This window comes from Tenrec ecaudatus, chromosome 2, assembly GCF_050624435.1.
Source record: "Tenrec ecaudatus isolate mTenEca1 chromosome 2, mTenEca1.hap1, whole genome shotgun sequence".
Taxonomy (NCBI): Eukaryota; Metazoa; Chordata; class Mammalia; order Afrosoricida; family Tenrecidae; genus Tenrec; species Tenrec ecaudatus.
Window position 1 is genome coordinate 114,952,183 of NC_134531.1, and position 27,429 is coordinate 114,979,611.

Below are 27,429 nucleotides of genomic sequence, written 5' to 3' on the forward strand. Positions count from 1 at the left end.
GCATCCCTCTGATGCTTATCTTTCAGACATTAATAAGAAAATTAACATCCCCTCGCAGATTTTAAACCTTCAAGTCTGCTAGCAAATTTCTAAGATGGGTACACATTTCATTTTTAAGTGGCAAAGGGAATATCAGAGCTTTGGTTTCAACAAAAAAATGTCTTTCTTGGCCAGAATAACAGAAAATGTCTTACTTATTTGCCTGAAAATCAAAAGGAAATTCTCAGTCCTGGCCCAGAGGAAACCCGATGATGGGGATGAATTATGAAGAGGCAGCAGCATGACTCATACCACAGGGTGCAGGGTCTTCAAAGGCGGGGCGCAGACTGGAGAAAAAGCCACTGCGGTTACAGACCCAAGGCCCGGAGCCATGAGGGGGAAAGCAGCCACGTGGTGTGAAGATTCTCCAGAGGAAGCAGAGGGCAAGGTCTGAGCCAAGGGGATGGCCCGAGACATGCTTGGAAGCTCCTTCATCTCTTACCACTGCCCCAGGTCCTCCCAGGGGGATCCAGCCAGGGCAGGGCGACTGAGCAAGCTCACCAGGAGCAGGTCGGGGTGGCTGCAGCTGATGAACCTCTCCCCTCCCCGAGGGTGGGACAACCAGATAGGCTTTACATCACAGCTTGAGCCGTGGTGCGTTTTCCCCAGCTTAGCATCTCGAGACACACTGGCCTGCTGCCGGCCTCCAGTCCAGATACAGTCGTGACTGCTCCACCTGCCACTCGGAGTCCCTCCCCCTCCCCCACAGGACAGGCCCCAAGCATGTGCAAATTGGGCCCTCACTCACTTGAGCCTGGCATTTAGAAAGGAGACTTGACAATGTGGTCAAGTCCCCTTCACCCCCTGCTCCCTGCAGAACCCAGTGGGCCTGCAGGGAGAGCCCTGGGCCTGGCCCCTGGACAGGACCATGTTTCTAAGGGCTATCTTTTGAGAAGAACCTGGTCCCCTGGCCACAGCCAGAAGAGCGGCCTGCTGGGAGAGATGGGAGCTTACGTGCTTCCCAGTGAGGGGCCCAGTCTTCCCAGAGAGCTTCCCTGCTTTAGAGGCACCAGAGGTAGCTCTGCCGGCTGGGTGAGCGGCCCGGGTGTTATCAGGAACAACGCTAGTGCATGTTCACAGGGAGGGCACTGTACTTCGTGCAGCCTGAACGAACACGGTACCAGAGGGGCGAGGCTGCCAGGAAACCAGAGGTCTCATCCAGTCTCCTCCTGCTGCCGGGCAGCAGCACCCGGCCATGCCACGGAGTACCTGTCAGCCCCCTGGAGATTGAGGGTCATTGTAGATGGACAGAGGGGTATTCCCAACGGTTATGAATTCAGTTACCCCGCCTCCACACCCTCGTCAAATGTGTTGGAATCCAAATCCCTTCCATATGGATGTCATGCCATCTGGGAACCTGGTGTTTTCTTTGTTATGTTAATGAGGCCATAGCAATGTATGGCATGTTCTAAACCTAATCACTACTGAGCTATAAAAAGAACCAATTAGATGCAGAAACAGACCCCCGGCCGAGGACAGATGCTATCTTACGACAATGCGGGCAGATGGACCGACAAGGCCGGGAGCTCCAAGAATTGCCCAACACCAGAAGCGGCGACAGAAAAAGAGGCTGGGATAAAATAACTGCCTGCCGGTTCTGGGACCCCAGCCCAAAGCCTACCTTCATGGCCATGAGCTCCTGCATCAGCACCGCGTTCTCCAGGTCCAGTCTCTGGCTGTCACCGCGAGGCTTCACGTCGGAGCTGAGGGGGTCCATGTGGATGCTCTCCAGCTCCAACATAGTCAGCTTGACGGCAGCCCGGTCGTTCTTGAGCTGCTGGGTGTAGTCCTTCAGCCTCTGCTCGTCTTCCTTGGTGAACTCCGTGTCGCAGCTGCTGGCTGTGGAGCTGGTGGTGCTGAGAAGAGAAAAGGCACGGCATCGATCCGTCACCACCCCCTGCCTCCCCACGTAGCTTTCTCGGCATGCTTTCCCACGCCACCCTTCCTCAACGTCATTTAGCTGTTAAGAATGAAAACGCACATTCTTCGAGAGGGATCAGTATGAAGGATCACAGAATTAGAAATGCTTTACTATACCCTTGGACCCAGCCTTGTGGGTCCCAGAAAGGAATTCTCCTCAAGAGATGATTCCGCCAAAGCAATAATGCACACACCTGACAGTGTCTCATGGAATATGATCTAAACCAGGGTGTAAAAAGAAGGGTGGGCATGTGGTCATTACTACGTGGGTGGGGACACGGTGTAAGTGCAGAAACAGGACACAGAGCACCACGTGCGCACTAATCAAACAGTGGACGACAGGGGCAGGGCTGCGTAGCAGGCGAACTACACCAAACTCACTGTCACCGCCTTAATACGACTCATAGCAACTCTACAGCACAGCAGAGAACTGTCCCGGTGAGTGCGTGAGGCTGCACCTCCTTATGGACGCAGGAAAACCCATCTGTCTCCCACTGAGCAGCTAGTGGTTTCGAACTGCTGACTTTATGGTTAGCAGCTCAACATGCCACCATTACGCCATGAGGTTCTTTAGTAAAGGGATGGATGGGGTATATTAATGAAACAAGGCAAGTTGGTGAGTAAACGTACACTTACAGGTGTTTGCGTGCTTGTGTGGCACACTCGTGCACAAGAGTACACACGCGCAGGCACGCGCCTCTGAAACTGTTGGCAGCAGGCCACTCGGGGAGGAGCTGGAAGGAGTGGTAGTGAAGGTAATGCTTTCCTCTGTTTAACTGTGTTGCTGGAATTTTGTACCGGGGAGAACACAGATGGAAGACTACTGTGGTAATAGGTTAAAAAGCAAGGTGTCTCAGGCCTCCGTGACCGCTCCTCCTGCACCTTATTCTGAACACAGTGTCTGCCAGAGTCCAGGGCACACGGTGCACTTGGCAGCCCATGGCCAAGAGTGGCAGGAGCTGCAGACTGATTCTGGGCCCAGGGTGGTCTGAGATGGTTTCAGAAGGGGACCCAGGGCCACTATCAAAGTATAAGCACAATCAGAAAATGTCTCTGACAGTTCTAGCCTTGGAGTAGAGCCGAAGGGGGGGAGTACGGGGGCTCTGGGGCGATGTGGAGGAAGAGTGATCCAGCCAGAGGAAATGGCAGAAGTAGAGGCCAGAGAGATGGGGTAGGGGGGCAGGGGATCAGGTGATACAAGTTATGCATCTCTTTCTCTGGAATTAGAATGGAAGCCACTGTTAGGTGTTACTAAGTTGGTTCTGACCCATAGTGATCCTAAGCAAAACAGAAGGAAACACTGCCTGGTCCTACGACATCCTCACAAGTGTCGCTGTCCCTGAGCCCACTGCTGCAGCCACCGTGTCAATCCATCTCATTGAGGGCCTTCCTCTTTGTCACTGCCTTCTCCCTCATCAAGCATGATGTCCTTCTCCAGGGACTGGTCTCTCCTGAAAACCTGTCCAAAGTGCCTAAGACAAAGTCTTGCCATCCCTGCCTCTAAGGAGCACTCTGGCTGGACTTCTTCCGAGACGGCTCTGTATTGCTTTCAGCAGTCCACGGTACTTTCAGTGTTCTTCTCCAGCACCACACTTCAAACGCACTGATTCGTCTTCAGTTGTCCTGATTCAGCGGCCAGCTTTCCCTTACTCGCGAGGCCATTGAAAGTAGCAGGGCTCGGGTCAGGCACACCTTAGTTTTCCAGTGCCCTATAAAGAGGTCTCGTGCAGAGATTCCCCAGTGCAGTGTGTCCTCTGACCCCGACTGCTGCTGAGTATGGATTATGGATCCAAGGAAGACAAATCTTTGACAGCTTTGACCTTTCTCTGCTGGAGGGCTTTCCTGGGAGCTGCAGCATGCTCCGCCTCACAGTTCAGCAGATCTGGCTGCTGTGCTGAGGAGAGATGTGGAGGGGAGGCAGGGGTGGAGGTGGGCAGACCTGTTGGGGAGGGTCCGAGCCAGGCTGGGGGCCGTGGTGGTTGTGAGGAGCACGACAATGGCCACAATTATTTTTTCGCAAAAGAAGAAAAAATGTTCTCCACTTGGCAGACTTTTGGTGCCATTTCATAATGAACTCCTACCGCTCCAAAGCAATGGGACAGAGCAAACAGTACCAGGAGTGGGGGCTGGTGTGCAGGTGGGATGAGACCTGCCCATGGCGATGGACCTCCCTCATCTCCAAAAACTCACTGCCATCGATTCTCATAGCAATCCTATCAGACCCAATCGCACTGCCTCCTTTGTGCTTTTGAGCTGTTCAATCTAGCCCAGGAGCAGACAGCCTTATCTTTCTCCTTCGGAGCAGCTGGTGGGTTCTATCCACTGACCTTGTGGTTAGCAGCACACCTTGCAGCCAACAGTGCCCAGGGGCCCTCATTCATCATCTCAGCCATCTTCAGGGGAGGCCTGGCACCCACAGGCAGGCCTGGCAGCAAGAGCTTTGTAGTCAACAGCTTCACACAAAAGCCACTGAAGTCATGCTCTAGGAGCTCGCCTGCCAGGCTGTCCCCACCCTGTTCGCGCTCCCGCAGCTGACCTCTGAGGCACCACGTGCTCAGACTGTGGGGAGCCACCGTCTCTCCCAGAAAGTGGGGCAGCGGTCAGGTGGGAGAGGCGCCCCAGTGAGGGTGCAGCGCCCTCGCCTTTCTTTCCAGGAGAATTCAACGGGAAAAATCTCAAACATACAGCAAGAAATCAGAGGATCAAACTAACATCAATATCTTTACCAAGTGGATGGCACTTGGTAACACGGTCTTCAAATGGTTTTAAAGAACATATGACATTCGGATTATCTTTCGTTTTTTAATAAAGTAATCGCAATGGTCACAGACGCTAAAAGCGACAGTTTCCCGACTCTGGTGCCTGCAGTTATTGGAGTATTTTGGAATAAGTCCATCTAGCAGGATGGGCCTAAAGGCCGTGTTCTCAAAGTGTGGTCCCCAGGCAAGCATCACCTGGGAACCTGTTAGAAACACATGTTCTCACGTCTCCCCCACGTCCTCGACCTTTGGAATTAAGAATCCTGGGGTGGGGTCCACCACTCTGCTTTTATATGCACGGCAGACAATTCTGCTAATCCACGGAAGCGCAAGCACTGGTCCACGCCCGGACTAAAGCAACCTCTGTTGGGAGGCCTGTGAGGTGACCCGATCCTCTCTGGTTTTCATAAGGTGATACAATCCTCGTTCTTCTGCCATGTGCCAGCTCTGTGGTCCACAGTAACTTGCCTGACCTCTACCTTACCAGGCATGGAAAGGGCACCTGGGCCCAGAATAAGCAGTATGGCGTGTGCTGTATGGCCACATGACACTGGGCCTGGGGAGGTGGTGGCAGGGGTGACAGTCTTCCTGACAGCTGGGCCACTAGCCCCAGAGCACCCACTGCCTCACTCAGGGATCCCTCTTAGGGGTGTTAGCCATTGACAAGTCCAGAAAACCTCTGTCAAGTACTCGAGGAAGACTGGACAAGCCGCCTGGAACAGGTGAGATGGTCTGGGGTGCCCAGGCACCCTGAGTCCCATGGTTCAGGAGTGGGGATAACAGGTCCTTTGCTTCACCTTTGTTGCTATGGCTAGTGTTGGAAAAGGACCAACTAAGAAACAAAAAAGACCAAAAGCTCAGTCCACACATTCTACCCTGCAAGGAAACTCAAGGATAATGCTTTTACCAAAGGGAAGTTTAATTTCCAGATCAGCCCCAGGTCTCCCTGTCACTTACAGGACATCACAGGGACAGGCCAGGCGAGGTTAATTACAAACCTGCTTTATGCCCCTAATGTTCCACTGCAGAATATGATTATGACAATGGCAAAAAGAGGGGCAGAGACCAGCCTTTTCTCTGACCTCCCGCAGACAAAGGCGCTGGTCTCCCGAGGGCCTGCCGCCAGCCGCCGGGCGGGGGGCTACGCCATCCATTAACTCGCCAGGCTTGGAATGCTGGATGATCTCAGTTGTCAGGCGGGGATAAATCACTCGCCATACTGGGCAGTAGGGTTTCTCCTCTTGAGGGTAGGAGGCGGCCAGCAGGGCTGGGGTGGACTGTAGGCAAGGCTGCAGGTGCAGAAAAGCTAGGCTCCTAGACTGGTGGGGTTTCACATTTTTGTTTTTGGTTATTTGCTTGTTTTCCCTCTGGTTTAGCTTGTGTTTCTCTTGCCTGTGATGCTGGCTGAGTTGGCTCCCCTCTGTACTCGGTCAGCGACCCTGCTGGCCGGTGGGGGACCTGGCCACAGCGCACTGTTTCCATCAAGGCAGCCACTCATTTCCAGCATCATCTCTGCCTCTCTACCCATCCCTCTCTCCAGTGCCCCAGGATAACGCTGTACCCAGCTCCCTAGAAGAAACAGGCATGTCTCCCTCCCCGGCCTGCGAGCCACGTCTTTTCTGGTCCTTTGTTGCTCCCTCACTTTGACGTGGGTGAACACCTGGGCGAGACTGGCAAGACTTAAGAGACAAAGGATCACAAGGATGGTACTTAGGGAAACAGTCTGCTGCTTTGGGGCGTGACACAGAACACATGTTTAAGATAAAGCGGTCTAGTGGTATCAGGTTCTAAGAAGAATCCTAGATCAATGGGAGAGCGAGAGCGAGAGCGAGAGAGAGTGTGTGTGTGTGTGTGTGTGCGCGCGCGCGTACCTACTCTGAGAGGCCCTGATTTGAGCAGGTGTGTGAAAGTGAATTGTTAACAGGACATGAATGAAATTAGATCAAGTCCCCTGTGCTTTGAGGAGAAGATCCATTTGAGATGGAAGTTAGTTCAAGGGCCATGCTTTTGTGAGACCGCCTTTGAAAACAGAGAGTATTTTAAGAAATCACCTCAACTTACAGGTGGATATTATGAAAATTAACTCTTAAGAAAACTGTCAAAACAGAGGATCATCTAGATATTAAACGGCCAGGCAGTCCTCTGGCTAGGAACAAGCGCTGTTCTTCCACATGTCTAGGTGGGGTCTGCAGGTTCAGACGGTTCACATTTAGCTTTGCTGCAGTTCAAGAGAAGGGTCAAAGCCTTTGCAATGATTTAAGCGCAGCACAGACAGCAGGGGAAGGTAACTGTGAGAAAGACTTTGTTGAGTAGGGCTTGGCTCGATCATTTCCAAGTTAGGACACATTTATATAATATTAAAGGGCAAGTAAGAGTTGTCTGTGCTAGTAATCCAGGGACTTACTGTATTTCTAACCAAGATTCAAGACCAAGCTCTCTGCTAAATAGATGGTGACAAAACATCCCCGCCCGTGACTGGTCCGAAGTTTGTCTCTGATTCCGATGAAAACCACAAAGTCATTTTGGGGGCAGGTGGAAAGGGGAGCAAAAGGTCAGGCACACTGCCTGCTTTTACAGCGCCTGGCGCAGCAGAGAGTGCCCTTCAGACTCGTCCTGAGCTGCACAAACGCGGCAGAAAGAGACCAGACAGCGTGAGGGTTACCTTCCCAGTCTACATGAACCTGGAAATTATAGATTACACACATCTGGAAAAGCCATTAAGAAAAACATCTGTTTTGTGTATTTAAACTGAAGAATCTGGTTTTGAGAAAAAAATAAATTATCGTCTGTGTTTCGTTGAATAAGACAATTGTTGCTGAAGTCAAGAGCAAATAATTCCCTTGTGCGTGTGGGCACCTGGCCAAGTGTGTTACTGAGAGAAGCTCACCCTTTCCTGGGACTCTGGGCCCAGGACAGGTAAGTGGGTGCACTGAGGTGAAGAAGTGGGGGCCTGGCTCCTGCCAGTCAGGAAAGAGGGGGAACAGGACATTTGTGTTGCCTACCAAGAAGACACGTGTCTCAGGAAATGCAGCCTGCTCTTACGTGGTCCAGTCAAGTAATTGGCAAGTCAACACTGAGTTTTCATGCCATGACACCCAACCGTGGCACCATGGGGTGGACAGTGCACTTGGTGCTGAAGTCCAGGCTTTTAAGCAGGCATGAACAGGCACGTCACTTACACATCTGTGAGTCAAGGTGCTCGCACTCAGCTGGGAGGGCTGGGTGGGGAGGTTACCCTTCCTGTTTTAACAGGAGAATCTCTAACACAGTCTAGAAGGCACAGAAGGTGAAGGCGTTTGTGGGTTTAGGCCTTCAATAGACATGAGATGTAATGGTAATGGCCTCGGTTGGTGCTTAGGGACATTTGCCGCTACCTTATAAAACCAAAAACCAGCAAGAGACTCATGGTCACTGAGTCAATTCTGATTCTTAGCAACTCTTAAGTGGAGAGAGTAGAACTGCCACCATAGGCTTTCCAAGGGTCCTGTAATCCTCACAGGAATAGATGGCCATGCCTTTCTCACATGGAAGACCTGGGGGCTTGAACCGCCAACCTTTTGGTTAGCAGGTAAGTACTTGACCACTGTGTCACAAGGGCTCCTTTGAGCAGCCTTCCAAAACCCAAACCAAACTCACTGCCATCGACCCCATAGTGACCCAATAGGACAGGGTCGAACTGCTCTGTGAGTTTCTGAGACTATCATTCATTTCTGAGACTATAATTCTTTATGGGAGTAGAAAGCCCCATCTTTCTCCTGCGGAGCAGCTGGTGGTTTCAAACTACTGACCTTGGTGTTAGCAGTCTGACGCAGGCCACTATACCACCAGGGCTCCTTTGAGCTAGCCCAAGTTACCCTAATTCTTCCTAGAAATCAGGAATCATAAAGGACATGAGAGCATTGTGCTGAGGGAAAAGGTCAGTCCATAAGAAGGCAAACACTGCATGATCTCATTGATACGAACAAGACAGATATATAGACACCAAAGCGTGATCAGTGGTCAGCAGGTGTGGGCAGGAGGGAGAAATGGGAAGGCCCGGCTTAGAAGGCACTGAGTTTCTGCTGACGGAGGCGGCATCATCTGGAAAACGATAGTGCTGATAGTTGTACACCAACGGCAAACGTGTTGTCACACATGTTTTTGCCTCACTTTTTGAAAGTGGCAAAGAAGACCCTACGGGAGGAAGGGTGGCAGGCGGAAAGGTAGACTGGGCTTCCATGCCTCCCCTTCTCTCTGGGCTGCAGTTTCACGTTGACCAGTGATCAGGCCCCTTCCCAGCTCTCCCATGTGGACTCTCTGCCTCCTCCTTAGACCGGCATGGGCTGCAGGCCTGAGGAGATGCCCGTGCTTGCCCACGCCGGGAGGGCCGTTGGAGAGCCGGTTGGTCACTGGTGATAGCTCCCACCTGCCCACGGGGGCGAGAGGGGCTCACCTGGTGTGGCTGTTGGAGGAGAGGCTCTCCCAGGGCTGCACGCTGCAGCCAGCCACGGCAAAGGCGCCCCCACAGCTGCCGTCCAGCTTCAGGAGCAGGGCTTTGGCCGCATTCTCCGCCGTCTTCCTGCAGTCGTGAGCCCGCTTGAGCATCTGGGTGATGCTTTCCTCCCCTGACTGGTCGCCTATATTGCAGAGAAACCAAATGGTCAACAGGGGCCCAGCTTGGGCAAGTTCGGGAAGGAGCTTGGAGAGTCAATTACTCAGGGCTGAAGCAGTCTGGTGGCAAGGAAACGGCAGTGGACAGGCACGGGCCATATAGCAGCTGTATCTGGGAAGGCGCTTCTCTGCTCTGGGCTGGGCTGATGGCTGCTACCTGGGGTCTGTTTTCAGTTCTCACAAGCGATGCTTTTCTAATGACTCAGGCTCCTGACTGTGCCGCCCCCCGCCCCCACCCCGCCCCAGTCACAAGCTTTCTGTGGGGTACAACTGTGTGAAAGAGAGAAGTCAAAGGGAAACTCTCCCCAATCTCCACCCGTCCACTGCTTTGGCAGAGCTTTGTGGAGGCAAGAGAGACCAACAGAATGGCTAAAACCAAAGGTGTACCGTCCCTCCCCTCAGCTCCTGGCAACCGCTGATCTCTCCAAGGAATGACTGGGTGAGCCAAGGGCAATTTCCGGAAGGTGGAATCACTTCATAGGACAACTGAGTGGTGGACACAAGGCACCCCATGCTTCTCAGGACACACAGGGCTGCCCATGTCCATGAATCCTAATGGAGACCATGGGCTTTGGTTACAAATGATGAACCGATGTTGGCTCATAAAGTGCAACAAATGTATCCCACTAACGTAAGATGTTAATATTTGGGGACCTTTGCAGGAGGGAGGACATTGTGCTTGGCCACGTAGAGGGGGAGCCAGAAAGAGGAAGGCTCTTGATGATGAGATGGGCTTGACACGGTGACTCAGACACAAGGACAACTGTGAGGGCGGGGCAGGCCTGGGCGGGCTATGTTCTAGTGCGCAGAGGGATGCTGAGTCAGAACTGACTCAAGGGCACCCAACACGTGGGAGGGCGAAGGTCCACATGGGAACGCCGCACTTCCTGCACGATTTTCCTGAGTTTTCAGTGCAACACTATCCCCCACAAATCCCTCAGCTTGACAGGTGTGGGGAACTCAGGCCACTGGATCTAGCTAGGGAAGGCGCTAATGCAGTGGTGGGCGGCAGCCCAGACACAGACAACAAACCCCCCTGCCCCGCCCACCTTCCTGTTGGCCTTAGAAACCGGGCAGGCCTAACAAGCTACCCTGGCCGCATTGCCTTCCCAAGTAAGCTCAGTGAATCTCATGTGGAAGGCGGGCAGGCTGTTGGCAACAGTGGGACGGGTTGAAGTGGCCCAGGTCTCTGGGTGGGGGGATATGGGGTACACTCCACTCCTCCACTGCTGAGGCGCAGGGTCACGCCTGCAGCTTTACAGCACAGTTTGAAAACCGGCAGCCCTCTGCATCCAGAAGGAATGCGAGAGTGCCTGTGAAGTGGGCAGGCGACAGGGAAGAGGCCCTCCTCCCCGCACTCCACCCGCAAACACTTGCTCTGCTGTACCTCTCTGGCCCCGGGGCGCCAAGTCGAGTCCGACGCCTGCGACTGACTCCGCGTGTTACGTGGCAGAGCTGCTCTGTGGGGTTTGCCTGGCTGTGATCTTTGTGGAAGCAGATCGCCAGTCCTCTCTTATACAGGCTGCCGGGTGAGGTTAAACAGCCACCTTCAGGCTGGTGCAAATCCCGGAGAAACCAAAAGGCTCAGGAAACCCGCTGCCACTGAGTGTGTGCAAACGGTTTGTGCCAAGCAGGGACCTTCTTTCACAGAACCAAGGCTGCCTTTTACAAACGAATCCAGCCTTCAGCTCTAAGGAACATAGGGAGAGAAACTGGGGGGTGGGAGGGGGTGTCCCACAGGCTAAGGTTCCCAGGGTTTCCTGACATCCATTTCTGACCAGCTTCATGCCTCTCTTTTTCCCTCTGAGGGCCAGTTCACCCCCAGCAGCTCTGTCAGCGCTCTCTGAGTTCTACCCTGAAGTCCCATCTCACTGCCATCCAGTCTATTTCCACCGACAGCGACGAGGACGCTATAGGGCAGGGTAGAACAGTCCCCGGGGGTTCCTGAGACTCAATCTCCCGTAGACTCACTGGCTCGTCTTATAAACACACACACGAGGCACTCAGTATTGGGCAAATATAAAGCATTTCATGATCGATTTTAAAGATTTTTAAATGCAGGTTTATTTAAGTCTTTTTAGCTTCTACCACATCACTGTGCTGAGTAGGGAGGAGGCTAGCAGAAGGTACTCTTCCAGGATGGAATGGTGTAGAAAGTCCTCTGATACAACCTGGAAATAAGATGGTTTTCTTCCCGGTAATTGACCATTCTTCTAAATACATATACTGAAACACACACACACACACACACACACACACACACACACACAGGCAACAAACTTTTTGACAAGAAGCCAAGATCATCTTAGGATCTGTTTCATATGAGAATAAAGTTTTATGGTTCAGTTAAAAACCCTGAAAAATGAGGTTTCTAATGGAAATGCTGGCAGAGTTTCTACTTCTGGGCTGGGATTGTAATGACTATTGAAAAGATACAGAGGGGGATGCAGAGGGCGGTCACCGTGTCAGTGCAGACCTGCTCCCACGCTGGGGAACGTGGATGTGAAGCTGGAAATCACGAAGCCTGCAGCTTTGCTTCAGATCCCCGTGCACGTCAAAACCGAAGAAGGACAAAGTATACTTTTTTCTCCTCCAGCTTTTGTTCTGTGCAAAGTTACACACACACACACACACACACACACACACACACACACACACACACACACACCACCCCCCTGGGAAAAAGGAGGGGAGAAGTGTTGGCAAGGATACAAGGAGAGGGATTTGGGAGGCACCCTGGTTGTGCAAACTTCTTGGGAAGACACAGGCGGAAAGGCTAAGCCTGATGGATGGAGGCTAACAGACCTCGGGGGAAATGCACAAACCCAGATGTGCCTGGGAAGAAACGCCTGGCTACCCACTTCTGGAAACAACCAGCCACAGAAAGCCCCATGGAGCACACACACTGGGGTTAACTTGATAGCTTCCACCTACTCAAAACGGAAAGGCAGAAGAGGGTCAGTGCGTGAGCACTGGGGTGTGGCGGGAGAGGAAGGCAGGGGGTGGTGAGCGGCCGTCCTGGAGCCCACGGCTAGCATCTTCTAAAGCTGCAGAGCATGGTGTGTGCAATGCATTCCTCTTCATTCAGAAAGACACCTGGTGACAAAGGTCAGGGGAACCCGGGCTTCAAAACTAACCCCCCCACCCAAGACAGACCAAGAACAAGGCCAGACAATCAAAACAAACAGAAAAGGCCAAGGCCACGCAGGTGACAAAGGGATCCCCCACAACCAGCCTCACTAGTGAGTCTCCTGCTCCCTCGGATCCCACTGTCTGCCCAGGAGAGCACGTTTCCTATGAGAGGTTGTTTGTTTTAACTTGCCTGTTTCCACTCCAGTTCCTACTGCATTCAACATAAACAGTTTACTCACTCACTCACTCGTGAGGAAAAGTGAAACACGCACTTGACAAGTGAATTTCACGCGCCTGGAGATGATCCAAAGCCAACAGCTGGTGGGGCAAGGAGGCAGGAAAGCAGCCAGAAGCTGCAGGGCTCAGGTAACACTCACCGGCAGAGGACCCCACACCGGCTGCTCGGAACTGCCCCAGGATGAGGCTCTGCTCGCTCTCCGCCAGGGCCAGGAGAAGTTCGTAGGCTTCTATGCACTGCTCACTGCAACACAGACACGGGCCTCAGCTCCGCAGGGACCACCACGCTGAGGGGAGGAGGCTGCAGGTCCGCCTCGCGGCCTCACTCTCCACCAAAACCAAGACATCACCCACGAATAGGCCCTGGAAAAAGCTAGGGGTGTGTTGTTAGACTGAGCCCCCCTCCCCATTCTTCTCTTTGCTCTTTATTTTACACTGTTGCTGCTGGCATCTGCTGAGCCCATTCCGACTCCCGGCGATTTCATGTGTGCGGAGTAGCACTCATGTGCCCTAGTGCTTTCAAGCCGGAGATTTTTGAAAGTGGATTACCAGGCCTGCCTTCCGAGGTGCTTCTTGGCTTAGAACTACCAAACATCTGGCTAGTTGTCAAGAGCTTAGCCATTCCCGCAAAGACACCCCTCCACCCCCCAAGGTCTCCTTTATGTTAGGTTACAGAAAAACGAAAGAGAAGCAATATACTAGGGAGAGGCAAGCATGTTATCTTGATGACCATCAGCCCAAAGGATGTACTTGTGGTGGTCAGCCTCCCTGAGTCGTGTAAGCAATTAGCATGCTCAGCCCTTAATCAACGGCTTGGAGGTTCAATTCCACCCAGAGGTACCTGAGAAGATAGTGCCTGGTGATCTCCTTTAGAAAACACAGTCATTGAAAGCAAAGTCCCGCTCAGACCCATGTGGGGTCGACACGAGCATGAGTTGACTTGACAACTGGTAGCCAGCCTCCAAGGTGGCTCCCAATGATCCCAGCTCCTGCAGCCACATTCCTGCATCATCTCCTCCCACACAGTATCAGGGCTGATCTGTGACCAACAGGATACAGCAGGAGTGATGGTGTGTCACGCCCAAGGTCCCTGAAAAGACTGACTGGTCTTGCTTTCTCTCTCTTTGTTCTCTTGCTCTTGGGGAAGGCCAGCTGACATGTCTTACAGACACTGAGACAGTCCTGTGGAGAAGCCCAAATGGTGATGAACTTGGGTACCGAGCCAGCAGATGGGAAAGAGCTGAAAAATCCAGCCAACAGCCACGGGCATGAGCTTTCTGAGCTAACGCTTCAGACGGTGTAGCTCTGGCCAAGAGCTTGATGGGATCTCGTGAGACTCGGAGTCAAAACTGCTGGCCACCACGGGGACGGTAATAATGTATTACACACCAATAGCTAATATAGCACCACTCTGGCAGGCTGGTTTGACCCAGACCTGCACCGTTCAAACTTGTACAATAGCCACCTCCGGCTATTCAAATTTAAACTAAAAAAACCCCAAAAACCCAGTAAAATGTCCAAGAGCCATGTGTCACCAGACCAGCCAGCAGAGGAATAGAATGGTTAGATCATTAAAGAAAGCCTTATTAGATGCTTGTAAAATTGTCCCACGAAACACAGGCCTCCACATAAGTCAGTGCCCAGCAGTTGACCTTGCATGTCTAAGAGGGAAAATGAAAGTGCTTGGGTAAACCAAGTCGAGGATGGCAGAAGGCGGCCTTCTCCATCATGGCCCGAAATCTACACGGATCCAGGTCCACACACGTAGGTCAGCATGTGCACAACACCTGTGTGGACCCAAGCAAGAGACCTGTGGTAGCAAGATTTCCCTTTTAAGCAAATAACGGAGTAGTCTCGGAGCTGAGGAGGGGAATTGCTGCTTTAGTGAACATTCACTCGACAGACCATCTGCTTTCGATCGTCATTACTTTTCATGTTCCTTTACTGAGCTCTAAGGCCAAGGTCCAATCATCAGTTCCTGGGATTGGCAGCTCGTCCTTCCAAGGGCAGTTATCTTCCAGCTTGGTCACTGCCTCGTGTGTAAGGACGTGTGAGTGAAAGGCAGACGGCAGGCACAGGACAGCCTGTTTTAAGAGTTACCCGTTTGCTTTGGGGTGTCTGTAAATTAGTATGACTTCTCTTTAGCTTTGGCCTCATAGCATTCAAGGTTCTGAAAATAACACTGAGCTTTATACAGGATGCTAAGTGTAAAATACAGTCCCCAGTCTGGGACTTTGGCAAAAATGGTTAAATGGTGCTGCAAATAAGATAAGGCTATGAAAATATAATAAACCATGGTTTTGTAGCTACTATTAAATGAGCTGTCAGTTTGAAATAAACTCCAAAGCTGATGAGGGTGAAAAAAATATAGGGCATTCATCTATCAGCGGCTCATTATTGAACTGGTGATAGACTTCAAATGCTTTTTTGGAAGGAATAGCATGGGCAGCAGGCTGGAAAAGTCAAGACAATCTCCATCTCCTTTAACCCCGCTTTCTGTGTGAGGGACGGATCCTGGGAAAGACCTTCCCACGCAATCACCCGTTTTAAATTATTCACCCTAGAATGATTTTCATTATGAAGAACTCTTCAAAAGTCTGAATTCCTTTTAGAGAAATGAGTAAATCACAGTATATGAAACCTGCTATAGAGGAATATCGTCATTCAAAGTAAACAGACTAAACAAATACAAAAAATAAAGTGAATAGACTATTAAGCAACATTTAAAAATATATCACAAGTCGACGTAGACTGCATTACAGTATCAACAATATCATGTATATTTAAATGTTAGGATTTAAAAGAATTAGCATTTAAAAGCAAAAAAAGGAGTTTTTTGAGTGCTATTACTTGAATGAAGTAATATCAGCTGGAAGAGAAACATGCATGCTTGTCAACGGCACACTCAGTGGCTTCATTTCCCAAATGGCCACACAGGCACGGAGGGGTCTTCCACGTGTCACACCGACACTTGCGGATCCATGTCCCAGTTATGTCTTCTAAAAGCCGGTTTTCCACTTTTAATAGCTCGTAAATTTGGATGCACTTCAAAATGAAAGTGACTACCAAGGGAGAGAGGTGCTCACCCACCTGTACTGCAGGGCCAGCCTCAGCGCTGTGGCATTAGATTCGTATTTTCCGACCAACATGCTCATCCGCTCGGCGTTACTCTTGCATTCCTCCAGGGTTATGGTGAGGAGGTCATTTTGAGATTTGAGGTGTTCGATCCGGCTGCAAAGGAAGACAATCACGTGTACATTTCACCCCTGGGTCAGAATTCATTTCCACAGCCTAACATATTCAGAAGGTTTCATGGTGTGATGGTTAAAGAGCTTGGCTGAGTTGCTGAAAGGTTAGTGGCTCCAACCTACCAGCCATCCCAAGGGCAACAATGGGGCCACCTCTTATAAAGATTCACAGCCTGGAAGGCCTGTGGACCAGTTCTCTGTCCTACAGAGTTGCTATGAATTGGAGTTGCTTTGATGGCAACACGGATGGGCTGGGCTAACCTATATTCAGGTCTGAATGCAAGCTAGGACAGGGCTTATCAGATGCTTTAGCAAATGCAGCTGACACACAAGAATAGAGAAGCAACTCTAAATAGAAGAATCATGAGGTGTGTGTCAAATAAAAAATAAGCCCCCGGGGTCAGGCACCCTTCCTGTGCGGGCAACATTGCAAGGCTCTGCGGATTTACCTGGTGAACGAGACACCCTTGGCTCAAGGTCCTGATGAGCGTAATGTTGGGTGACACTTCAATAAGCCACTCTGCACAGGGGCAAACAGCAGCCACCACATCATAATAGCGACTCTTTCTTGAGCCCTTGGTCCACTTCCACACCTGCCCTACCAGTGTCAATCCAGCACACCTCTGTGAGCTTTCAAGCTGTGAACCAGCCTTGTTTCCCCTTACTTAAAACTCTTCAATGGTTTCCAATGATGGTTAGAACATGAGTCAACCTGTCCATGACCTCAGACTCCAAATGTAGCCCAGTCCCTGCCAACTCTGCCATCCCTGCCCATGAATGCTTCCTTTTGTTTGCGCTATGTGAGTCCTGCTGGCCTTTGCCCTGTTCCCACTCCATGCTGCCTTTCCTTCAGCCTCAAGGTTGATGGGTTGGCCACTAAGGCTGTACTCAGCTTAGCATATGGCTGCTCCTTTCTTTCCTAAAAAAACCCAAAAAACCAAAAACATAACACAGTTTAAGTGTCATATCTTCAGAGGTCTCTTCTCTGACTACTTATTGATAAAACGAACTACTCCCCTACAGAATACAAAGGTCATGAAAACAAGGGCCTTGTCTCCTTTATTTCTCTTTGCTTTCCAAGTAGCGGGTGCAGAGAGCCTGGAAGCCTCACCTCGCTGGTGGGCCTGTAAATATTTGGAAAGCAGTATGGTGCCACCTCAACCAACTGGGAATAGACATTCCCTATGATCCTGCAATCCCTCTGCTGAGTAGATACCCTAAAGAGCTAAGAGTCATAGAAAAATAGACACAAGCACACTTACATTCATGCCGTACTTTTCACAATAGCAAGAGGTAAACAGCTAAACGCCCTTCAGCAGCAGAATAGATAAGGAAGTTTGGTACACACACATGACATGGGTGGACCTGTAGATCATCCTACCGAGTGAAGCTAGTCAATCACAAAGGGGCCACTCTAAGGATAAGGAAGTTTGGTACACACACATGACATGGGTGGACCTGTAGATCATCCTACCGAGTGAAGCTAGTCAATCACAAAGGGGCCACTCTAAGGATGAAAATCAAGACAGTGACGTGCATCCCAGAGGGACCAGGCTTTGCAGGTTACCAAAGGGGGAGGGTAAGGGAGGGAAGCTGGAGCAATGGACTAGAGTGTTCACAGGCGCTGACCTGAATGAGAGGGAGGGCGGAGGACCACGGCAGGGAAGAGGATCAGAGGGAGGGGTAGAATGTAGGGGGCACCGATTTGTGGTCTGAACTGTTTAATGCAGAGCCAATGGTCTGAAACATAAACCCTCCCACTCAGTTTACAATAAGACAAACAAACAAAAACCCTGTTGAACTATGAAACAAACTTTTGCTGAGTTTAAATCCTATCTGCACACCCCATAAAAGCTTAAAGCTAAAGGGTCTCTCTTCCATTTGTTTATTTTTGAGACTAGAAGGCCTCTAACTTTAAGCCAGGTGGTTCAGTAACAGACAAAAGGACATATTGGGGGATTATTTCCAGGGGCCCATACGTTCTAGTGTCAACTATGGTCACAGAGAGGACAACGGACATGAGATCAGAGGGCGATTCTGAAATTCTGACTCAGTCTTGCAATAGCTCTGGACCCCAGGCAAGTCAGTTTCTGAGTCCTTGCCTCCTCCTGTGCAGGATGAATGGCCCTACCCTTACAAATCGAGGATCAGGTGGCCCCTGTGTGAGGGCTCTATAAAACGGCTGACCACCACAATGGCGTGAACGTCAAGCATCGGGTCCTCCCCCTGCTGTGGTCTTTCAGGAGTGCACGTAACTGAGGCGAAAAGTACCTTCTCAAGTTCATCACCGAGCAGGTGGTCACATCTGTGAAGAGGAGCTCCTCACTAAGAGGAGCCCCTGAAGGCATCGACCTTGATGGAGCGGTCAAGGGCAGGCCTGGTGCGGTTTTTAAGCTCTCCCTGGCTGCTGCCACAGCCATGACAACGACGGCCAGTCTCAAGTACTTGGGATGTAACAGGAAACACATTTAAATTCAAGATTTAAAATGACTGACATCGCCACGTGCCACGGTACCTCGCTTTTCAAGAATTGTCTCTGGCAGTTTCGAGTCAGGGAGGACTGACACGATCCTTCCGTCCACGCAGGCTTGCCGCACTCAGGGAAGGCACGGGATCACGGTGAAGCGGGAAGGGCGTGCACATTTCTTCCCGGTTCCTCAGAAGCCTTGTCAGTGCTTACAGTGCTCTCCCACTGGAGGCTTGCAGGCCACGGCAGCCACACCCCGCGCTGGGAAGTGCAGCAGTCCCTTTGGCCACTGGGGAGCCGCCTGTGAGTCAGAGTGGTTACCCTGGTTTGGCCTGGTCCTTCAGTGACAACCTCATGGCAGGGATGACACACACCAGGCTTTGGCAAGAGGTAGGAGAAGAGTCAAGCCGCTGCGATTGGGAGACTTGGGAAGAAGCCACAGAGCTGAGGATGCAGTACAATTGTTCTCTGTCACAGTTTTATGGGGAGATGGTGGGATTCAGCATTATGCCAGTTTCACAGAGCATAAATACAGTTGGGCAGCCGTGTGGCAGAGCAGAGCATTAGACTGGCTTGCCTGGTCAATGTCAGCCACGTCGGGGCCACATGGCCTTTGCTGGTTCCGGGCAGAAAGCAAGGCGCTCCCGGGACTCTGACGCGGCACCGTGGAACTTCTCTGTGGCTCCCTGCAGCGCAGGCCACTGCAGACCTGTGGTACGTACCACGGGAAGCCCGATGCAAAATGCAAAGGTGGGGCCCCTCGTTCTTAAGTTAAGAATCTAAAAATGAACTGAGCTTTGCCTGGATGTCGTCTCCTGTGTGTCAAATGAAGGCTCTAGTCTGACTGTGGTTTGCAGCAAGCACAGTCACGGCAGGCTGCGTTTCAGGTGCAGAAAGCAGCCCTCTGCTGATCCCGACACTGACCACACAGAGGCAACAGGAGGCGCTCGGTCAGTGCCTGTGAGTGAAGTCCACGGCGCCCACGCTAGCACAGGGAGATGAGAAAGGAGGTGTGTGGGGGGTGGGGGGGTAGGGGTGGGGAGTCGGGGGGAGCTGGTGATACAGTCACTGCTAAATACTGAATAGAAGGCTTTTTATTTCTTAGTTCATCCTCACAAGAACCTTTGTCTTAGGCGAGGCACCCAAAACTCACACTCCCTGCCATCGAGTCGACCTCGACTGTGCTTCTCCTGCCTCTTTCCCTCCATCCTCTCTCGGACCCACATCTTTCTGTTTATTTTGTCCTCACAGGTCTTTCCTTTTCTATGATCGTGTGATTCCTTCCCTCTCACGACCAAGCCAGCACATGCCCCCACCTTCTTGGTCCCTTAGAAAAACCACAAACTCACTGTCATCGTCAGCTCTGACCCACAGCGACCCTCTAGGAGGGCAGGACAGGGTGGGTTTCCAAGACTACCTTCTGTATGGGAGTAAAGCGCTTCCTCTTTCTCCTGCACACCAGCTGGTGAATTCGAACTGCTGACCTTGCAGTTACAGCAGCCTTACGATAACCCGTCACGCCCCAGAGCTCCTCCTGAGTAGGGCAGGGTGATTATTTCCATTTTAGACTCAGAAAGGTTACAGGCCAGCTCTGAACTAAAATGGGTGGAACTGAGCCTTGACCCCCAAGTCCTGAGTCTAAGCCCAGGGCCCTTTCAGCCCCACGACGAAAATGACAAAACAGAGGGAGCCAGGAGAAGCTCTCATCACTCTCCTCACCCCGACCCGCCTGGATCATAAGACTGCTGCCTACCTGTTCAGCCGCTCCGTTTCCACCTCGAACTCTCGAATTTTGCTTTCAGAGATGGCAGATCCGTGGGAGTAGAGCGTTTGGAAGATCTCCTGGATGTTGGAGCAGTCCTGAAGGGAGTGAGCCAGATGTTCGGCCACGCTGCTCGATACCTGTGTGGGCAAGCGTGGAGTGAGGCCCTCTGGCACACAGCCGGACGCATCAGGATTCCGATTCCTGGCTTCCCGGCATGCTCTACATGCAACACAGTTTAAAACCATGAGGTCAGGCACTGGGAGGTGTTTAATCCTTCTCAGTTTGTATTCAGAAGTATTTAACTGTTTAGTTCTAGTGTAAGAAACGAACTACCGTGAAAACCGTACATAACAGGCTTGAAGTACGGCTGCGCCCTCACACATGTGCTGCTGGGCTGCAGGACAGAAGAGACCATGTGTCTCTTCGTCCCTAAAACTTTGGATGGGGTGACGATGCTTCAGTGACAGAATCCCCCGCCTTCTAGGTGGGAGAGCCAGGTGAACATAGAGAAACCAAAATGAAGCAGTAAGGAGGGAAGCCTCCCTGAACAAGGGAATTAACCACCAGTAACTTAAATGAGGGGCGGGCTCTGCTGGGTCAGGGTGAAATCCTCGCCTTCCATGTAGAAGTCCCAGGTTTGATTCCCGGCCAGTGCACCTTATGACACACAGCTACCATCGCTGTGCGGGTGCAATGGCGCTTTCAGACTATGATGGGCGATGAAGAAAAGCCAACAGCTTCTTGTGAAAATCAGTCAAGGAAAACCCCAAGTATCACAGCGACCCCTTTCTACCTCGAATTGCCAAGGGTAGGGCTCCAACTTGTCAACAGCTAACAACAACAAATGTTGGCAGTCTGGACTCCCCTGCCTTCGCCTACCCCCGGCCACTCTCTCCCATTACTGCAGCCCGAGACAATGGCTGGCTCCTTTCCTTTCACACACTGGAGGTTTTTTGCCTGAGATTTTTGCTCAATGCAAACTTCTAAATCACGCGGGCTTCTCTGTCCTTCCCTGAGGATCAGAGAGCTGGCTCTCTCAGCTGACTTACTCAATCCTAAAAAGCCTCCTGAGGGAACCGGAACTGCTCCCCTTGCACCCCCCACTGGCTCTCAGAAAGTTGCAAGGCTCACAGACTCTGCAAAGGAAAGTTTTGGTACGAGCTGCAAGCTTCCAGTCTTTTGTAACATGGGGAATACAAACTAGACTTCAGAGGCAGGCTTCATCCTTGCCGCAGAAGCACATTCCCTTTTGAGGGGGATGTGCAGAAGGTAACGTTCTGTGAGAGCTCGGGACTCAGTCTCTGGGGTAGCAGGGTGATGTCAAACAGAAACATCAAGGCTTCCATTGACATCACCAGGGACCAGACCTCCAATCATTTTGGCTGAATAGTTTCCAGTATAAGAAGAGAAAAAAATTCTCTTAAAGCCAAGGAAGCCATCCACCATAGGTGGAAGCAACTATTCGTTTTAATCTGAGCCGTCCGAAGAACGTCAAGGATGATTTATCACAGTAATCAACTGGCTGACTGGACGTGAGCTTTGGGCATCCTTCCATCATCCATAAGTCACTGTCTGGGTTTCCCGACTGGCCACTTCCTTGCTTCGCGAGAACACTCACCCCTATGCTACTGATTTCTGAGCCCAGGACTGGCCGATCGGAGGAGGACGATTCAGACCTCGTCTTTGATAGCTTCACTCTCTCGGCGATCTTAGAAATCAAGACAAGACAAAAATTACACATAAAAAAACCCTACACACCCATCGCAGGTACACGGTTCAGGCTATGTGTCTACATGGCTACTGGTAACTGTGCCCACGACGCGGATGAATCCGCTTCTGCCCAACACTCACTTGCCTACCTTTTCTACCATCCGCATAACACAAGGTTCCTCAGGCTGAGGACTAGGGACATTGTGAACACGGTGGTCACTTGCTGTGGGGGACGCGCTGCGCACTGGAGGCCACTTGGCAGCCTCCCTGGCCTCTTCCCACTAGGTGCTGGGGGCCATCCATCCACAGCTGTAAGCAACAGAGGAGGCTTCAGACATCTCCCTCCCTCGGGGGGCAGGGGGGAGGATAAAATCGTCCCTGGTCGAGAACCACTAGTTCACCTAACTTACTGACCTTGATAGTTCAGGCTCAGTCTTACTGTAATGACTAGTAAGGCTACCTGGGCAAGAGGACACAACATCATGTGAACAGTGTGTCATGGCAGACGCTGTCAGTCTAGGAGCTGAGGCGCTGTGGAGCACGGTGGTACCGACCCTCACAGCCTGCCCACCCCAATCCGCGCTTTCTGCTGACAGAGCAGTCCGTCTCTTGAGTGGGGAAATCACGGGTTCATTACTCAGAGTCCCACCCCCACCCCCAGGCTTTGAGAGCAGCTCTCCACCCACCCTGACAAAACATCTCACTTTCCAGTGACTCGTCAGCTGTGACATTCTCCAGCCGGCTGATTAACGAGAGCTGGCGCCCAGGTTGCAGCTGAGAGACACTTAAAACTATTAGTGGGTTATCTTTGCCTGCAGCTCCAGGGTAGGAGCCCTGTACTAGACCCTGGGGAAGCCCCCCAGGGCCCAGCTGAGCTCATCGCGTGCCTGCACAGCCTCTGTGCTTGGTGGAGCCTGGTGCTTCCAGATAACGGGAAGCGTTCCTGCGCGTCCACAGCCGCTCACCTTGGCGATGGGCACGTCATTGCTGCTGCTGCTGGTGCTCAGCTCCCCGGTGCTGGGGTTAATTGGGCGGTTGGCAGAAGGGAGGCGACCAGGGCTGGAGGGACCTGTAGCTTGCACGCTCTGGAGTCGAGTCTGAAGCTCTCGAACCTGAAATTATACTGAGTTTAAGCACAGCTGGCAGTTTCCCTGGCAGAAGAGAAAAGGAGCCAGATGGAGGGACGTTAAGGCCTTTATTTACTCCCACTGAGAATCTACTAAGTCCCTTTATTCTTAGGTAGACCTGAGAGTGATCACGCCTTGTGCTTTGCAAGTCCGAGGGGAACATGCTATCTAAGCCACTGGCGGCCGTCAGCAAACTACCTGTGAGGATCCACTCAGCCCTATGTGTCTTCAGAGAGAGGGATCCCAGAGGGAACCTCCACTCAATGGGACTTGGAGCTCAGAGGCAGAATAAGATGAATCATGTCTGCACAAGTGCACACGAGCGCTACCAATACCTGCAGAGCGTGCTGCACCAAACACGCCCACCCACTGCCATCGAGTTGACTCCAACTCAAAGGGACCCTACACAGGGTGTCTGAGGTTGTAAGTCTTTATGGAGCAGACCCAAACCAAAACTCCAACCTCACTGTCACAGAGTCCATGCTGACGCGTAGCGACCCTATAGGACAGGGTAGAACTGCCCTGTGGGTTTCTGAGACTGCCACCCTTCATGGGAGCAGAAAGCCTCATGTTCCTACCAGGAGCAGCTGGTGGTTTCCCAATGGGTCACCAGTAGGCCCCCAGGGTTTCCTAGGGAAGCAGAGAGCCATATGTTTTTCCCTTAGAGCGGCTGATGGGTTTGAACTGCCAGCCTTGAGGTACACCACTAAATTCCTAACCCACAATGCCACCTTGGCTCCTTCCAATCTCTAAACTCAATGCCAGTGAGTTGATTCTGACTCATAGTGATCCTATAGGACAGGGTAGAACTGCCCTTGTGGATTTCCCAAACTGCCTTTTGTTTTGTTTTACATCATTTTATTGGGAGTTCTTATAGATATCATAAAAATCCATAGTCCAATTAGATCAAGCATAATTGTACTCTTGCTGCCACCATTAGTTTCAAAACAGGTTCTTTCTTCTTAAACTCTTGGATTGAATGTTGCCAACAGCTCCCAAAACTGACTTTTTATGGGAGAGAACGCCTCATCTTTCTCCCATGGAAGGGATCCATAGGAAGCAGATAATGGGAGAATGTCATTTCACCTAAGGCCATGGAGTCCTGCGCCCTGACGGTGTGTGGAGCTACAACCAACGAGGGAGGGCTGGCCTGCTCGGTGGCCTGACCTGGGTGAAGGAGAAAGAAACTGCTGAACAAGGCACGGGCACCATGATGACATCCTGTGTTGGAAGACCTGCAAGTTATTCAGTCTGCATGGCTTCCAAGAGTTACCTGCACTGCGTGCGAGCACTAGCTAAGATGAAGAGTCGGAGGCATACACAGCGTTCCCCCGAGAGACGTCAAGATAGACTAGGGCCCAGGATAGTGCGGTGGAATGTCTAGCCAGCTTTCTGCTTAAGGAAGAAACACTGTTCCCTCACATCAATGCACACACATTTACCTGCACAGAATCCAAATGTGCAAACTCTGCTTCTCTATGGTTAGAGATCAGTGGTTTCCAAGGACAGGAGTGTCAAAATAAGTGACGGGAGCTTGACATACTTGGGCTTGATGACAGTTCTATTGTTTGATGGCCTTCAAAGGAAATCCAACTACTGACTAGAGGGCCTCTGTCAATAGGCTCCATGCATCTAAGGGAGGCTTTGCAAATATCAAGATGCGCCAGCACCATGTGTGTGTCTGTGTGTGCGCACGCAGGTGTGAAAGCAAAATACAGGTCCCTCTCCCTACAGATTCTGACTTAGTAGTTCTGGGCTGAGGGCTGAGAATTGCCCAAGCTCACAGGTTCCTATGTGACATTGCTGCTGCTGATCCAGGGGCCGCACTGTCAGTAGTACTACACAGACAGCCCAGAAGAACAGAGCCGCACCCCTGCCTCAGCCCTGCCACCAATGCCCTGCTAGGCAAGGCAGAGACCAGGCGCACGGGGCTACTCTCCAACAGCCACCGGGAAGCTTTTTACATGAGTACCTTGGATGTCTCCATCCTGCTAACTTGGGATCCCAAAGTAATTGAAACTTCAATAATTCACCCACCTATTAGAAGCTAAAATAGGAAAATCCCCCCAGAGCACAAGGCATTCCATAGTGAAACGCCGGAAAGAAATGAATAAAAGGGCTCCTGCTCAGCCACGGCTGCCAGTCAGCCACTGTGGGGTGATAGCAATGTGTGTTGTCTTCACAACTCACCGGGCACAGCACTGACCTCGAAGTAGTTTAAGGACAAGGAAAACACATGCTTGTCAAAGCCAAATGGTCTTGCTGGTGAGATATGATGGGGCCCCATCTGGAATCAACCCTGACAAAGCTGATGATGGGCAGTCTGGAGGAGGCTCGGGGCGTGCTCCTGGCAGAGGGACAAGAGAGGACCCCGCTTCCCCTCAAGCCAGCCTCCTGTCACAAGGACCACAGGGCCTGAAAGGGACAGCTCCTTGGTATCCAGCAGGGATTTCAGCTTTTTACTTCAAACAATTTTGAGAATGCCCTAAAAAATTAACGATGCTAACAAGATCACCCAGAAGCCTAAGTAGTACCTGATTTGTATGTGAAAAAATTAATGGTTTGTTTCTAAAATCCCGATTAGTCCACTCATCTTGCTTTTTAAGAAAGCATCCATCATCTCAGGTAATCTTACAAAATCTTCACAAAAAACTACACATGCTTTTAAAGTTTCTTCTTCAAATCTCAAAGGTGAAGCATGATCATTGTGGAAATTTTGGATGATATCCAAAAATACAATATCATTACTACTACAGAGATGATTGTTTCCAATCATGTTCCAAAGAGCCACACATAGCCAAACATACACGCACATGTGCGTGCTTAAAATAATTTCTAAATCAAGATATCCACGCTCATTACAAAATCTTTGGACCCAGAGAATGTCTTTGAAAATGAAAGGATGATAAACATGCTTATTTTGGGCTATGCTTTATTATTTAATGATGATTGTTAGCCAGTGGAGGGAAAAATCCAGCTGATGAGTGTGTTGTTAACCTGTCATATAAAGAGAGAGACAGCTGGGTGAAGCAAACGCACTTCCCCCCACCCTCTTGGTTTTGGACGAGGAGACGCTATTTGAATTTGAAAGAATCAGTGCACCAAAATGAAGGCTCTAACCAATTTGTTGCTGGAGCTTTGGGTTTGTCATAGTCTGTTGCTTGCATGCTAATACGATGCTGGGTAAAGCTCTGATACCGATATTTCAAATAGGAGCCCAACCACCTCTGATCAGTGGCTTTTGAAAGAGCTTACAAACGAAGCCTGGTGAGGAAGAAAGTCCCGGGTCTGCTTCCAAAGATTAGCCAATGAAAGCCCACTGGATCGCAGCAGAATCTTGTCTGCTGTAGTGCTGACAGATGGTCCCCGCCTAGGTTGGAAGGCACATCGTAAAGTCTGCAACAATGGACTCGTCTTGTGCCTGCCAACTATCTTGAGCAGCGGTTCTCAACACTGTCGGTTGCTACCCCTTTGGGGGTCAAATGGCCCTTTAACAGGGGTAACCCAATCTATAACAGTAGCCAAGAAAATAATTTTATGGCTGGGGGGTTCACCACAACATGAGGAACTGTATTAAAGGGCCGTGGTATTAAGAAAGTTGAGAATCATTGATCATGAGGAAGGCACAAGACCAGCCAGCAGCATCTCATGCTATAGCACATGGGGCTGCAGGAGGTGGAGTCAACACAATGGCAACAACAACAAGGCTTGGGAGAGGGAGACCCACTGCTATCACAGTCTTCCCTTTTACTTTCATCCATGTTTTTAATCAGGTACTTTTATGAAAGGAAATCGATTCCTTTTTGCAAAATAAATATTTTGGAGTCAGAATAACCAGAATCATGGCTAACTGAAGGCAGAGATAGATAAAATCAAAACCAATCTTACTGCCACCAAGTCCATGCTGACCCTAAAGGGCAGGGTAGAATTTGCCCCCGCCCCCGTGAGTTTCTGAGACTGTAACTGTTGATGCTAGTAGAAAGTGCCCTCTTTCTTCCACAATGTGGCTGGTGGTTTCAATCTGCTGACCTTGGCGATCACAGCCCAACTCATAATCACTGTATCACCAAGGATTGAGAGTTGTGGGAAAATCATTCATCTTCCTCCATAGCCTTTCCAACCTGAGAAATACTTTTATAAGCAATTTGCCCATTTTTTTTCAAAATTAGTAGATCATCAACACCTATCTAGGTGCACAGGGGAGAAGCTATCCCATTGTATAGATTGGAATCCTGATAGAAGGTGAAGGTAAGTTGTATGTCTACCAGGGATTTCATGTCACCAATCTTTGCAATGTGAAGCATGCTCTGAAATGGGTGCCAAGAACGGAGTGTGTAACAGAGGAGTAAGAAACATCTCTGTAGGTCTAGAGTAG

At 50.8% G+C, this 27,429-nt stretch overlaps 1 protein-coding gene across 1 annotated transcript in view; it reads right to left on the reverse strand.

Moving 5' to 3' along the window:
* The window catches only part of MCC (MCC regulator of Wnt signaling pathway), a 316,952-nt gene that overhangs the window by 32,144 nt on the left and 257,379 nt on the right, over positions 1-27,429 (reverse strand). The window contains exons 7-13 of the mRNA XM_075541396.1: positions 22,893-23,039; positions 21,836-21,925; positions 20,206-20,354; positions 15,828-15,968; positions 12,878-12,981; positions 9,151-9,334; positions 1,661-1,895 (exon numbers count right to left, since the gene is read on the reverse strand). Coding sequence (XP_075397511.1) covers positions 1,661-1,895; positions 9,151-9,334; positions 12,878-12,981; positions 15,828-15,968; positions 20,206-20,354; positions 21,836-21,925; positions 22,893-23,039 — 1,050 coding nt within the window. The remainder of the gene's footprint in view (positions 1-1,660; positions 1,896-9,150; positions 9,335-12,877; positions 12,982-15,827; positions 15,969-20,205; positions 20,355-21,835; positions 21,926-22,892; positions 23,040-27,429) is intronic.